General features: G+C 41.1%; 1 protein-coding gene across 2 annotated transcripts in view; it reads right to left on the bottom strand.

The window, feature by feature from the left end:
• Positions 1-431: 431 nt before the first annotated feature.
• CCNG2 (cyclin G2) overlaps positions 432-13902 on the bottom strand; it is a 29620-nt gene continuing 16149 nt past the window's right edge. Inside the window, exons 8-9 of one of the 2 annotated variants that reach the window (XR_006201880.1) lie at positions 6797-7152; positions 5511-5578 (exon numbers count right to left, since the gene is read on the bottom strand). Coding sequence is in view for 1 of the 2 variants with exons in the window: in XM_042936128.1 (XP_042792062.1) it covers positions 5485-5578 (94 nt within the window). In the remaining variant the exon portion in view is untranslated. Of the gene's footprint in view, positions 5579-6796; positions 7153-13902 lie in introns of both variants that reach the window. The other variant, XM_042936128.1, reaches the window with a different exon arrangement.

Below are 13902 nucleotides of genomic sequence, written 5' to 3' on the forward strand. Positions count from 1 at the left end.
AAGAAGGAAATGGTAGGTAAAATTAAATTTCCTTATAACCTGCAGCCCATTGACAAATACTTGAGACTGGCAGAGTATAACATTTCTCTAGGAACTCCCTGCTGTCTTGATGTCAATACCTGGCTAGAGGAAAAACACAATCCTAGCTTGACAATAGCTAGGCCTCCAGTGTCTCTGGAGTCTTCTTTAGCATATGAAAGTCATGTTGGAAAACTCCCTTTTGCCTTTACCTCCCCCAACTCAAGAGTATATAATCAGTCAGTCCTCACAATCTCAGTGCCGATCTTTCTGCCCACAGGTCCTGTCTCTGTGCTTTAACAAAATCACCTTTTTGCACACACACAACAAAAATTAAATAAAATTTAAAAATAAAACATTTATTTGAAGGAAAAAATTAGAAAAAGAAACCCACAGGAATTTTAAAGATAAAATACAAGTCTTCAAAATCTTATGCCTATAGCAAGCTGCTTTAAACTATACCTCCTCTAGACTTGGTATAAGCACTTTTCCATTTTTAGAGGTAATTTAGAGCAAAAGTTTGAAAAGTGGTGTGTTTAGCTAGATGAATCCCAAAGCTGTTTGGAGGATGGGATAAGGCCAGAGGCTAAGAGGCCAGCTGGAATTGAGCTAGGGTATAACAAAGCAAGAAGTCTAAGGCAATAAGCCAATGGACAAGTAGGAACAAATTGACTTTTTTATTTCTGTGATTGCTACCAGTGCTTTCTGGGAATTTGCTAATTCCAGTCATCCATTTTCATCTTGAGTGTTCATGTATCTATAGTCAGGAGAGAGAAGATTCTCTCCTGAGGCAGTCAGTAGCATCAAAATTGCCAAATATGCTTGCAAAGTATGTGTTTTTAAAAAAACAACACCTAAAAGCCAAAAAACAAAGCACATTACCTACTATGGGAGATACAGTAAGTAGTAAAGAACATGGACTATAAAGGGGGACAGACCTGTGTTTAATTCTCCACTAGATTTACCTCTGCTTACTAGCTCTATGTTCTCACACTAGTTAACCTCTGTAAGCTTCAGCACCTCATCTGTGAAATGAGAATAAAGAATGCTTACTCATAAGATTATTGTGAGGGTTGATTAATAACATGTATAAAAAGCATCTAGAATAGTTCATGGCATATACACAGCACTTACTATTACCTAGATATGTTCTACATCCAATCCGTATTGACTCATTTCATCCTCACAACAATCCTGTCATTCATCTTTATGTTCCAAATGGAGAATCTGAGCCACAAGACAATGAATAATTGGCCCAAGGCAACATAGCATATAAGCGATGGAGCTTGATTCCAACCCAAACAGTCTGGCTCTAGAATCTTTGCTTTTAGCCAGAACACTGCACTGCCTCTTCTGTTATCAGAAAGGAAGCAAGAAGAAAGGGGACATGGCATGCTGAGAGGTCCAAAAACAGGTACCTTGATAGGAGGGAAATGGTCAGCTCTACCATGGTACTACAAATATATAAATAATGCAGGTATAAATTGGGAATGATATCAAACTCATGTCTAAAAGCCAATTGGAGTGGTAGCACTTGCTTCTGCAGGCCCAAAAGTCAGTGAGAACATTCCTTTATAAGTCATGTAATAACATTGTAAAAGTAAAGTTTACCAAATTAGAGACATGCCCTCCCCACATGCTTATCCCAGCATTTTCTCAGTTGATTTCCTGTACAGAAATCTCAAATACCAGACAGTCCAATTCAAAACTAGACCCGTGACAATCCTCACTGTAGAGGAGCCAGCCAACATTCCACACTTAATCATCTTTCTTCAAGGTGAAAGCCAACCCAAGCCTGAGGCAACATTCTTGAAGGCTTCTACTGCTTCCCAGCCTAAGTAGAGGGCAACCACAAAAGTGAAGGCCCAACTTGGACTCCTAATTTGACAACCCCATCTCTAATTTACTGTTCAAATGTTACCATCCTTTGAGTCCTTACTCTGAGCCGGATGGCCTATACTTTGACTCATTTAATTCACCCTTGACACCCATGAGATTAATATTGACATTACCATTTATGAATGAGAAAATTCAGGTTCAGGGGGATTAAACAACTTTCCCTAAGTTACACAGCTAGTGAGAGTCAGAGCCAGGATTTAAACCTCAGTTGTTCAAATTCCAAGGCCCTGCTCTTCAGCACTAAGATATACAGTTGAGGTTGTCAAGAAAGTGTATTTGAAGGGCAAAGCCAGTAACAACTTGTCATGGCCTTATTATCCCTTTTTCCAATGAAAGATCCCTAACACCCACAAAAAAATAGAAAAATGTTCTTTCTGCCACAGGAGCCATCCATAGGGACAGGCACAGAGAGAAGAGGTGCAGGAAAAGTACTCCAATTTTTTTTTTCAACAGCTTTATTTCAATTGTTACTTTTGAACCAAGGCAAACTGCTAGACTCCAAATCCTACTCAACCTTTTTGTCTCCTTTGCCTCCACCAAAACCTGAATTGGTGAAAGAGGAAACGGAGGAGAAAAAGGGTTTGTGCAAAGAACAATTCCAGTTTCAGTTTTCCTAACTCATTCTAAACTGGACTAATTCCAATAGGTTGTTCACTAGAACTAATTGCTGCTCTCAGTGCATTCTGATGCCTGCTTGGACCCTGTGCCTATTCTTTGAAGAACAAAGGTAGCCAGGGAACAGGTGGTGGAAGGCGGCCACCATCCCTACAAGCACAGAAGAAAGAACTCTCTGTGTTGGTGGCCTGCCCTTTGGAAGCTGGATGTGTTGCTCTGTAACTCATTGTATGGAGCTGATGGTGTTACATATACAGATATATCATAGTATTTATTTGATCTTTTACAGCATCCATGTGATATTGAACTTCAGAAGCCTAATTTAGAATATAAACAGACCTAGAACTTTCCAGTTCCTTCTCATGCCTATATTTCTATGTCCCCTGTTTGAAATGAGAAAGCAGCTGCCCGTGTAGTAAAAAGCCTACCTATATAGACTTTCTCATGAGTCCACCTATGGCAGCATCCATTCGTCTACTACTGTAGCTTAAGCCCTTAGTTCTCACCTATTCCTTTTCTCTACCCTTCCTACTGTGTTCACTATTTGCAAGGTCCCACCTTCTAGACCATTCTCCACACTATATCCAGAGAGGGCTTTCTAGGACAAAACCCTTCTCTGGCTCCACATCATGATTGGGATAAAGACAAATTCTTTCCACAGTAAAAAACAAAAACAAAACAAAAAAGAGGAAGGGAGGGAGAGAAAGAAGGAGGGAGAGAAAGAGAGGGCTCATTTATTGACTGATTCAGTCTTCCATCACTCAAGTGCCATTCTATTCTGGCTCCCTTTGGTTCTCCTTCTAGCATTTCCCCTCTACTGTTCCATCCTCTAGTACATCTTCTCTCTTTTTATTCTCCCCATCTCCTGGCTAATTCCCATTCATCCTTCAGGGAACAACACAAGTTGTGTCTTTTTCAGAAAGCATTTCTCTATTAGACTCCCCAACATAAGTTAAGAACCTCCCTCATGTTCTCTGAAAGTAAAAAAAAAAAAAAAAAAAAAAAATCTATAACCTCTTGTTACAACTCTGTTGTCATCATCTGTTCACTTGTCTGTTTCCTTCACCAAAATTGAGATCATGGAAAATATATCTTCTTATTCACCTTTATGGCCCAGTCCCTAGAATAGTTTCTGACCAGAAATAGTTACTCAGTTATGATTTGTGAGGGAACGAAGGAATGAAGGGATGAGTAAATGGCCAGGTTACTCTATCTAGGAATAAATGACATACTCAAATGGTGTGATTGAGAAGAGTTTAATAAAGACACCATTTATAAAGGTGTAGACAAGGTAAAGGAAAACCATAAGAAAAAACGAAGCATCCTGGGGCCAGCTACAGCAAGAGCTGGGACGATCTCTAGGTCTGAAGATACAAAGAGAGAGAGAGAGTACCTTCCAGAATCCAGAAGAGTCACTGAAGGGGAAGAGCAGTGGACAGGAGGTAAGTTCAGTAGTGGCCTTCAGTAGAGGATACATCCAACCTGAAGTGACCTGGTGTGATGGGAGCTGAAAGAGTAAAGTGCCTGAAGGCACTCTCCTCCTATCCTCCAATCTCCTGCTACTGCCTCTCACTGGTCAAACCCACCAGACACCAGAGGGCAAGGGAGCCCATGATGCAATCAAGATGGTCAACTTCTCAAGGCACAGAGCAGGCTGGGGAGGAGATCTGAAAGAACTAATGGAAGCTAGTCAACAGTTTCTTTCCAAGAACAGAATCTCTGGCTGCATCCTAAAGGTTAAGCAGTTTAAGAATAATAACCAAAGAAAAATTGTCTTCTCTGCAGCTGGTAAGAGAATTATTTCTAAAGAGAGAGAAATATTTGATAAGCCAGTTCTTATAAAGAAGAGCAATAGGCTGGCACCCAGGTTTCTTGCAGAAGAAGCCCCTTTTTCTGGATGATAAATGAGAGAAAGGGAAGGAGAATGGGGTTGAAACTTGGGGCTAGTTTAAGAGGAAGAGGAAGACAACAGCCAAGGACTGGGAAGAAAGAGTTAGGAGAAGAAATCAATCTAATGGAGATTTTCCAAATGAAATTGTGGGCACTCTGTGCAATGAAGTATCTTTTTGTGGTCATTATAAACTCACAGCAAGAATTTTTACAAAAACATTATATGACCACTGTGAGTGGATTTTTTGTGAAAGTTAGTGAAGGGATTTATTTACATCAAGATTGGTACCAGGCTGCCAAAGACAAGGGTCCAAGAAGGAAGACACATTTCCTTAGTCAACCAGAGAAGGAACTGGGGTTCAGAGAAGTAAAGTGACTGAATGAAGGCTGAACGAAGAGCAGCATTAGAGGAGACAGAGCAGGACTCAAAACCTGGGCATTTTCCTCTGTCAATCTGCCTCCTTCCATTGTGTCGCTGACACAAGAGGAGAGAAGGGCATGTGAGAAACTTAGGTCTCTGGAATATAGGAACCATGGCTAGGTACTTCTTATCATTTACAGTACATGCTGATAAGGATTAGAATTAATGGAGGACATACTTTGTGCCAAGGACTTTATGTGGGTTATCTTGTGTAATCAAAGTAACCCAGGAGAGCTTCCACTACCACCGCACTTCAGTGATGAGGAAGTACATTGGAAAGATGAAGCAACTTTCCCAAAGTGGATACTTAGAATTCAGCTTTCAAACCCAGCCAGTCTGTATTTGTAGATCATCTCAACAGCTGTGAGTATATTTACTCATTTTCAGCATTTTAAAGGGGAGCTTTTATAGCCTTAAAAAAAAACCCCTACAAATCAGGGTATTTTTGAAGCTGGGTTGACACCAGCTCTAAAATACTATGGATCTGTTATCACGAGGCTCCCTTGATTTTAAGCCCCAATTCCTACTGTCTTGCATACCTCAGTAGCTGCCACAGTTGTATTTTTCACATTTTCTCTTTGAAATGAGACTACTGTGTGGCAGCTCTGGAATCCCACGGTGCTTCTTCAGGACCCCACATGTTAGAAGAGGTCCCTACAGTGACCTCTGCAGCAGCTCGTCTCCTCCCTGCAGGTCTGCTTCAGATCCAGGAGCTCAGAACAAGGCAGAAGGGTTCTTTCGAAAAAAGGAAAGGAAGAGGAAGCATTGTTATTCTCTGTGGTTCATATTCCTAACAGTAATGTTCCAAGCACTTAGATTTTGGTAGTACTTCTCCCACTGATACTTCATCCCACAGGGATGGTATTCTGCCTTTATCCGGAATGTTTTTGATGAGTACTATGGTCAGAAATGCTGGTTTGACATGTCTTAGGCTTTTCCTTAAAACACTTTGTCTATGGATAGTAAACATTTAACATCATCATTACATTTCATATGAACCATGAGTTTTGAGATGACATTGTTAAACTTTCATTTCATAGACAGTAAGAAAATGTCACATAGAGAAGTAAGTGACCTATCTATGTCATAAGTCAGTGGCAAAACCAGGACCAATATCCAGTGTTCCTGACACCAGAAAAGATTAATTCATCTCCTGAAAATGTTCTGTTTTTCCTTCTTGTATGTCCAAAGCCTCTGTTACCTACAGAATAAATATCAGCCCTTTAAGAAATACCAGATCCTAATAAGTATTTAATAAGTATCTAATAAGTAGCAGTTCTTTCGTGCTACATGTTAAGGGAAGAAGCCAGCACCAACCTTCCCTTACAACTCCATAGCCGCAAAAGCATTTGCTTTGGAGTCAGAAAGCAGAATTAGAATCCCAGCTCCATCTTTGAATTTAGGGATAAATCCCTTCACATTGGTAGGTTTTAGTTTTCTGTAAGATAGTAGACACTGCTAGTTACCTGCTCAATGTTTACTCCCCTTTGTATCTTCTACTAGAAACCTGGCTTAGTTCAGAGCATCAATGTGCCAGGTAGAAACATTGACTTCTCTAGACTGTCTCACAGCTAAGGGTGCCCATTACCCATGTGATAAAGTTCTGGGCAGTGAGTCATAGCTGAGAGTTTCTGGGAAACTTTGCTTCCCTCAGTAAATGCTCACCCATCCCTCACCTCGTCTTCCTACTTGGCTCCACTTTTCCTTCCCCCCCCCCCCCCACACTTGAATATTCATTTCCATATATTTTTTATTACTTTATTTCATGGATGAAATAACTAATTAGTTGAAATTAGAACTCTTCTTCCCTTTGATACCAGCCAAAGGTACATTTGCAAACACCCTCCTCAGCACCTCCCTGGAGAGCCTGCTGAAACTGAGTCTTCCTTAAAAGCCTGAAGTTTTTATCTATTTGTTTTCAGAATCTCTCAATTTTTGAAGAACAACTCACACCTCTCTACAGAGGATCCAGACTTGATTTCCTTATCTCTCTCTTCCTTATTTTCGTCCTAACGATGTTGAGCACCATCTCTACAAAGAGGACAAAGGAAATGATTGGGTATCTTCTCTTTGTCATTCAGTTCCACTCTCAGTTCTTCTCCATTGTGCTTTCTACCCAGGAAATAAGATGGGCTGTATCACAGGGCTCTCCTTCTCTCTGGCTTCTAGGGGAGCCAGCAGGGAACCCTTGCAGAGATCAGAGGGAGGAAGAAATATGAGATCCTGGCTCCTTCCTTTAAATGGGCTGTGTCTCCTCAACTGAGGTCACAGGTCCTCTCTCATGTCTTCTCTTCTGCTTCATTTCTTCACTAAAGAAAAACCAACCCAATAGGTTAGAGATTTCAAGCTTTTCATGTTTTAAAATTTGTTACTTACTAGGACATATAACCTTACTTTGTCCTAAGGTTTTAATAAAGGCATTTCCCTTTGCTAAGATTGGGAAGCCCAAAACTAATTTACTCAGTTTTCTCAGTGAGTGTTGACTTCACAAGGACTGACTCACTCTAACCAAAGTAATAAGAAATTGATATGTGAAGCAGAATGCCAACCTACGATTTAAAATAAGATCTATGATATGGGAACTTTACAAATGTTATATAAGTCATGGGAACCAGGCAATGAGTATATCACCTACAAGTAACAGGGGAAAAAAATGAATTAAGCCATAGGAACATTATTTATTGTTTATTCAACAAGAAGAGCAAGCAGTCTCATCAGCGTCAGCAAGGAATTATACCATTTCGCATGTTTGCTTATGGCCTCATGGTTACAAGATGGCTGCTACCCTAGACATCAGTACTGCATTCAAAATCAGAAAACAAATAGCTGGTTGGCAGAAAGGGAAAACACTTTCTTTTCATAAGGCTTTGTTTGTCTTTTAGCCCAGTTAGCATCCCAGAAGTTCCATGGGCAAGAACTGGGTCTCATGGTCGTTCCAATTGTCAGGGAGGTTGGGAAAGCAAGCATCGAACTCTCCAGCCCCTATTCAGTGGTAAGAGTCAGCACTGAAAGAGATTTGGAAATGGCCTTGGATACTGTAGCAGCTATGGAGGGTGTGCTGCACAGACCTCCCTTCAATAGAGCTCATGGTTCCGCTTTGACAGGGCAGTTGGCTGACAGCTTCTAGCTGCAGTACCTTCAGGATATGCCTCATATTTGAGCCAAGGCCCTACTGTTCCTGTGTAGCCTCAGGCAGTACTGTGCAAACTGGGAGTACTAGGGTCTGGCCATGTCCACCCGATGCAAGACTCCTCTCATCTTTGTTTCAGAGATCCCTATTGAGCTGGTAGAGACTTGTTCAGATCCACATCACAGTCTGAAGCTCTCCCTGCACAATTCTGCTTCCTTCCCCATTTCCTTTCACAGATGTCAGATCAGCATTGTGGCCAGAAGACTTTCCCCGCCCAGTCCTGTTTCCTCCCTCTTTATCTCTCATGGTCATTATCCCACAAATACATCTCTGTACTCCTTACATTTTTTTTAAATGTTTTTATTTATTTTGAGACAGAGAGAGACAGAGCATGAGCAGGGGAGGGGCAGAGAGAAAGGGAGACACAGAATCCACAGCAGGCTCCAGGCTCTGAGCTGTCAGCACAGAGCCCGTTGTGGGGATCGAACTCACAGACCATGAGATCATGACCTGAGCTGAAGTCGGATGCTTAACCTGCTGAGCCACCCAGGCACCCCACATCTCCATACTCCTAACTCTATCTCAGTATCTGCTTTCTATAGGAGCTGAACTTAGAGGAAAGGCCTATGGCAGCAGAATTGTTCCCTATAAAGAAATCTCCATGGAAATCAAATAATATTTGTGTGCTAAGAGAATACAGGATCAGAACAAACTAGCCTACTCTGAGGAATCCACTTTTACCGTGAGGATATTCCTAATGTAAGCATTCCTCTCTTGTGTTTCAGAAAGGACATCCATGCTTTCAGCCTATACTAGTAAACACTGGCAAAGTTGATCACTGCTTCTCTGACTCCCTTTTTTCTTTTTCCTTTAAAATCATCTCTGTTCTGTCGGCTTCTGCTTTCTTGGCAATGTTGATTCCAACATGGGATGCTGTAACCAATCCTGTTTTCCCCACCTTGGGACCTGGAAGACATTCTATTTTCTCTTTTGTTCATTTGTTTGCTTGTTTTGTTATTGCTTTAAGGATAATATGCCAAAAATCTGTTCTCTTCCATTATGTGTTGACTTTATGGTTTCAATTCTCTGGGTTCTGAAGAAGTCTCACTGCCACTCCCTTTTACTTCTTACATGGTTCTGGTGCAGGTCTTTATTTATTTACTTATTTATTTTATTTGTTTAATTTTTTTTCTAAATATAATTTATTGTCGTTAGCTAACATACAGTGTATACAGTGTGTTCTTGGTTTCAAGAGTAGATTCCCATAATTCATTGCTTACATACAACACCCAGTGCTCATCCCAATGAGCCCTCCTCAATGCCCATCACCCATTTTCCCCTCCTCCTGATCCCCCCAACCCTATTCTCTGTATTTAAGAGTCTCTTATGGTTTGCCTCCCTCTCTATTTAAAACTATTTTTTCCCCTTTCCTTCCCCCACGGTCTTCTGTTAAGTTTCTCAACTTCCACATATGAGTGAAAACATGATATCTGTCTTTCTCTGACTAACTTATTTCACTTAGCATAATGCCTTCCAGTTACATCCACATTGTTGGTGCCGGTCTTTAAAATAGCATCAGTTCTAAGGGTGCCTGCGTGGCTCAGTTGGTTAAGTGTCCAACTCTTGGCTTTGGCTGAGGTCATGATTTCACAGTTTTTGGGTTAGAGCCCCACATTGGGCTCTGTGCTGAGAGCATGGATCCTGCCTGGGATTCTCTCTTTCCCTCTTTTCCCTGTCCCTCTCCTGCTTGTGCATTCCCTCTTTATCTCTCTCTCACTCTCTCTCTATCAATAAATAAACTTTAAAATAAAATAAAATAAAGTAGCATCAGTTCTAGAGCATAATTTCTTCTCAGGAATCCTCAAATAGCTTCATTTGTTTATTTGTTCATTCAACCTTCACTTATTAAGCAGCTACTAAGTGATAGACTCTCTAGCAGGTGCTAGGCATACAACAAAGAAGAAGACACAGGCACTCTCCCAAGAAGCTGTTTTGAAGTTAAACAAAACTAGAAAAAAAGTCAGAAGAGATGAGATGTAAGTCAACAGAATAGTGAATCACTCATCAGAGCTTTTCTGCCACCTAAATATTTTAAATTTTCCATCCTCTATGAGATACAACTTCAAAGGTTTTCAGGGCAATAAGCCTCTCTACATGCACTGGATATTAAATATGGATATGGCTTATTTTCTACCAATCTATGCTGCTTATCACTGTCTGGTGCCACGTTAAGATTCCCTCTGCTGATAGCTTCCTGCCTGAGATGGCTTCTCTCTTACCAGGGCTTGAAAAATAATGGAGCTCCCCAACTGGTGACTATTTCTGCACAGGCACATTTGCAGCACCGTCCCAAGTATGTATGTGTTAAGGCATTTATCCTTGTCTTGGTTTCAGATTGTATTTGTTCTAAATGTGCTCATTCCCATTTATTAGTGTTTATCATTCCATTTTCCCACCATAATTATTTATATAATCCTTTATCAGTTCTACCCTTCTAAGTACAAATTAAGAAAGCCCAAGACAGATTTGACTGGATCACAGACTGGATATAATCTTAAAAGAGATTACAACTAGAAATAATGATAGCCCTTTAGTCTAGGATTTGAGAAACGCTCTCCCAGAAGACAACAGTCTTGTGTTGCTGTAGTATTTTCTTCTCTAAGTTTTGGAAAAAGAATGGCAAACTACAGTGCACTTCAGAAAGTCACCTAGCCCAATATCCTCATTTTACAAAGAGGAAAATTAGCTCCCGAGCAATAGATTAACTTCCTTAGGTAAGACGACTTGACGGATAAGGCGCTAAAACCCACTATTCCTTAGTCAGGCACTTTCCAACAGCTGTCCACACTGAATTTGCCTGGCCTCTCTGGCTTCCACAGCTAATTCTGCTTTTTCCATATTTAATCCCCACCACACCCCCCTTTCTTTCATCTTCTGTCATCTGCAGTTTCCTTTCCTTCTCTCTTGCTTCTCCCTCCACAGGATTTTTTGCATTCCTGTCAGTCCTGTGTGTTTCCTATTCCTGAACCTTTTGTTTTTTTCTGTCTTGGTGAGCAGTAAAGGAAGAAAACCAATATATGTGTCTATCTTTGTATCTTCTATATTTAGTACTTTTAAAAAAAAAAAGCTTGATGTATATGGAAATCCTGAACTATCTTTAAAGTAACAATTCCACAAATACACTATAAATTCTACTGGAAAAATAATGCTTCTGAATTCCCAGGGCTTAATACTAACACACTTCTGAGACAGCAGAGTAGGTTTTGAAATAATTGCATGGGGCCCTCAGGACTTCAAGAAAAGATATAAAGTTCCTGTAGGGGGATTAGTCTTCTGTAATATAATCAGATCAAAATGTAATGGATGATATTAACTCTCCATACAGCAATGGAAATAAATGACTGAGAAGAGTTTCACAAAGCACAAAAACCACAAAGTCCCATCACATTAACTAGAGAAAGCTTCTTGGAGACAAGCAGAGGCACCAAATTCCATCCAGTCTGCACGGGATGATGCACAGAACAAAACTATTCTTCTTAGTGTAAGATGTGAACCAAACTGAAACCATTTCAATGTCCCGCATATTCTGCTAGCAGGAAGGGCATGTTTCTGATGGCAGGCATTAGCATTCTAGATCCAAGGAAGGGAAATCTTCTAATATAAATCAATTAGTTGGTACTCTCATTTCCTGTCCTTGCACTCCATGTGTTAGACTCTAGCTCTGGGCCTGCAGAGCTGATATTCTGACCTTGAACTCTGGTGACCCCATCAAAATGCTGTCACCATGAGCACGGCCCTAATGTCCACCCAGCTTCCCTCTTCAGCATTTTGGGGCCCTTCCTACTTCTGTAAGTTGATAAATTAACAAATAACTATTGAGCATGATTGCACGGCCTTGATTATGGTTAAGTTGTTTGCCCTTTGAGAGTAGACAATCTGGATTTAAACAAACCAGTAGTGGGTAAAAATGATTTGAAGAAATGGATGGTTAGGCCTGCATTCTTCTGTGCCATTTCTGTTCACATTCTTCTAATAGCATCGAAAAAGGAAGGGAAAGCATTTCTGAGACATGCTGGGACTGGCCATGAGTAAGCAGACACACAGTTCTCTCTGCTCCCCAGGCAAAGGAAAAGTACCTCTTGTAGGACCATTTCACTTCTTGCTTGAGTGGCCCTGGCCGTTCTCAAAATCTCAGAGTCCTGGAAACTGTTTATAGGAGCTATGTCACTGAACCTCAAACGGGACTCCTGCCCTAAGTCCAGGCAACAGCTGTTAAGCAGCTGTGCCATCGTGTCCTAAAGCCGCTTAGTGTAAGATGTGAATGAAAAAGGGACCAGCTCTCTGAACCTCTGTGAAAAATACTAACCCCTGAGACAACAGCTGGCAGGTAACATATATTGTGAAAATATTCATGGCATTAGAATGGATACATGGTGGATGATCTTTAGATTTCTATTTTAAGGTTTTTTTCCCATAAAAGTTATGCACCCTAATCTTTTCAACTTAAGAAAAATTAATAAGGAAGAAAACAAAAAGAGGGAAAGGGAAGGACCCTGGCAGCTGGCATAACACGAGCATGGAAACAGGTAAAATGGGACTCCCTGTCATCCTCACCTTCTTCTACTGCCTGGTGCCCCACCCAAAAATAGCATGAAAGGCTTCCCTGGAGCAAGCAGGATAAATGTCTGCTCCTGGGGCCAGGCCCCAAGTTCAGGCACAGCACCACTTCTGAGAGTTGGCACCTTGTCTAGCCTTTGATCAACTTTCCTTTGTGGGACACGTCAACTTTGTTCCTCTTTCATGTACAAGATGGGACAAGAGCTTGAGCCAGGCAGGTATAGCTGCAGGCAGGGCTTTCTTCAACGCTGGGCAGAAAGGCTTTTGCCTGCCCAGGCCCAAGGAGAGCCCCTACAGTTGTTTGCCTGCCACATCCTACAAAGAGGAGTCCTGGTGTTCTGGTGGCTTGGCTTGCGTGTTGCCCAACAGCAGGCAAGCTGGGACCTGGGACCAAATGGAAAGCAGGCAGCAGGTTATTTTCTAAGCCCAGCTTTCAGGGTCACTGCTTACCTCCCCTCCCTCATCCCTTGCACAGTAGCACCTTCCTCTGAGCCCTTTAGGAATCTAATGATCCCGATCACTTTTTCTGACCCCCTTCCCCTGTCCCCATCAAAATCCTCTGGTGCAGAAGTAAGGAAACAAATTGACATGCTCATTGATGGGAGTATAAATTCTGAAAGTATAACGTTTCAGGAGAACAGGTCAACAATATAAAATTTTAAATGTGTATTCCCTTAGAATAAACCCAGGAATTTCACTTCTAGAAATGTATCCTAAAGAGGGGCACCAGGCTTGCTCGGTGGGAAGAGCATGCAACTCTTGATGTGGGGTAGTGAGTTTGAGCCCCACATCGGGTGTACAGATTACTAAAAATAAAGAAACTTAAAAATTTTTCAATGTATCCTAAAGAAATTATTATATGGATAAACCGAAATGTATGCATATGAATGTTTACTGCTGCTTTGACTACAAATACTGAACAATTGGAAACAAAATAAGTATCCATTAGAAGGGGATCTTAAATAAATTGTCACATAAGCATGCAATGAAACATTCCACCACCATTAAAATTAAGGAAGGAGATTCATACAATTGACACTGACTTTTGCCCTGGCACATTGTTAAATGAGAAAAGTGGGTTATAGAAATGTATAGAGAGTAGAGTCCCATTTATATTTAAAAAAAAAAAAAGTTTATGGGCACCTGGATGGCTCAGTTAATGGTGTCTGACTCTTGATTTTGGCTCAGGTCATGATCTCACAGTTCATGAGTTCGAGCCCTGCATCAGGCTCTGTGCTGACAGTAGGAGCCTGCTTGAGATTCTCTCTCCTTCTCTACCCCTCCCCAGCTCATTCTCTCTCTGTCTCTCTCT

Source organism: Panthera leo, chromosome B1 (genome assembly GCF_018350215.1).
Source record: "Panthera leo isolate Ple1 chromosome B1, P.leo_Ple1_pat1.1, whole genome shotgun sequence".
Taxonomy (NCBI): domain Eukaryota; kingdom Metazoa; phylum Chordata; class Mammalia; order Carnivora; family Felidae; genus Panthera; species Panthera leo.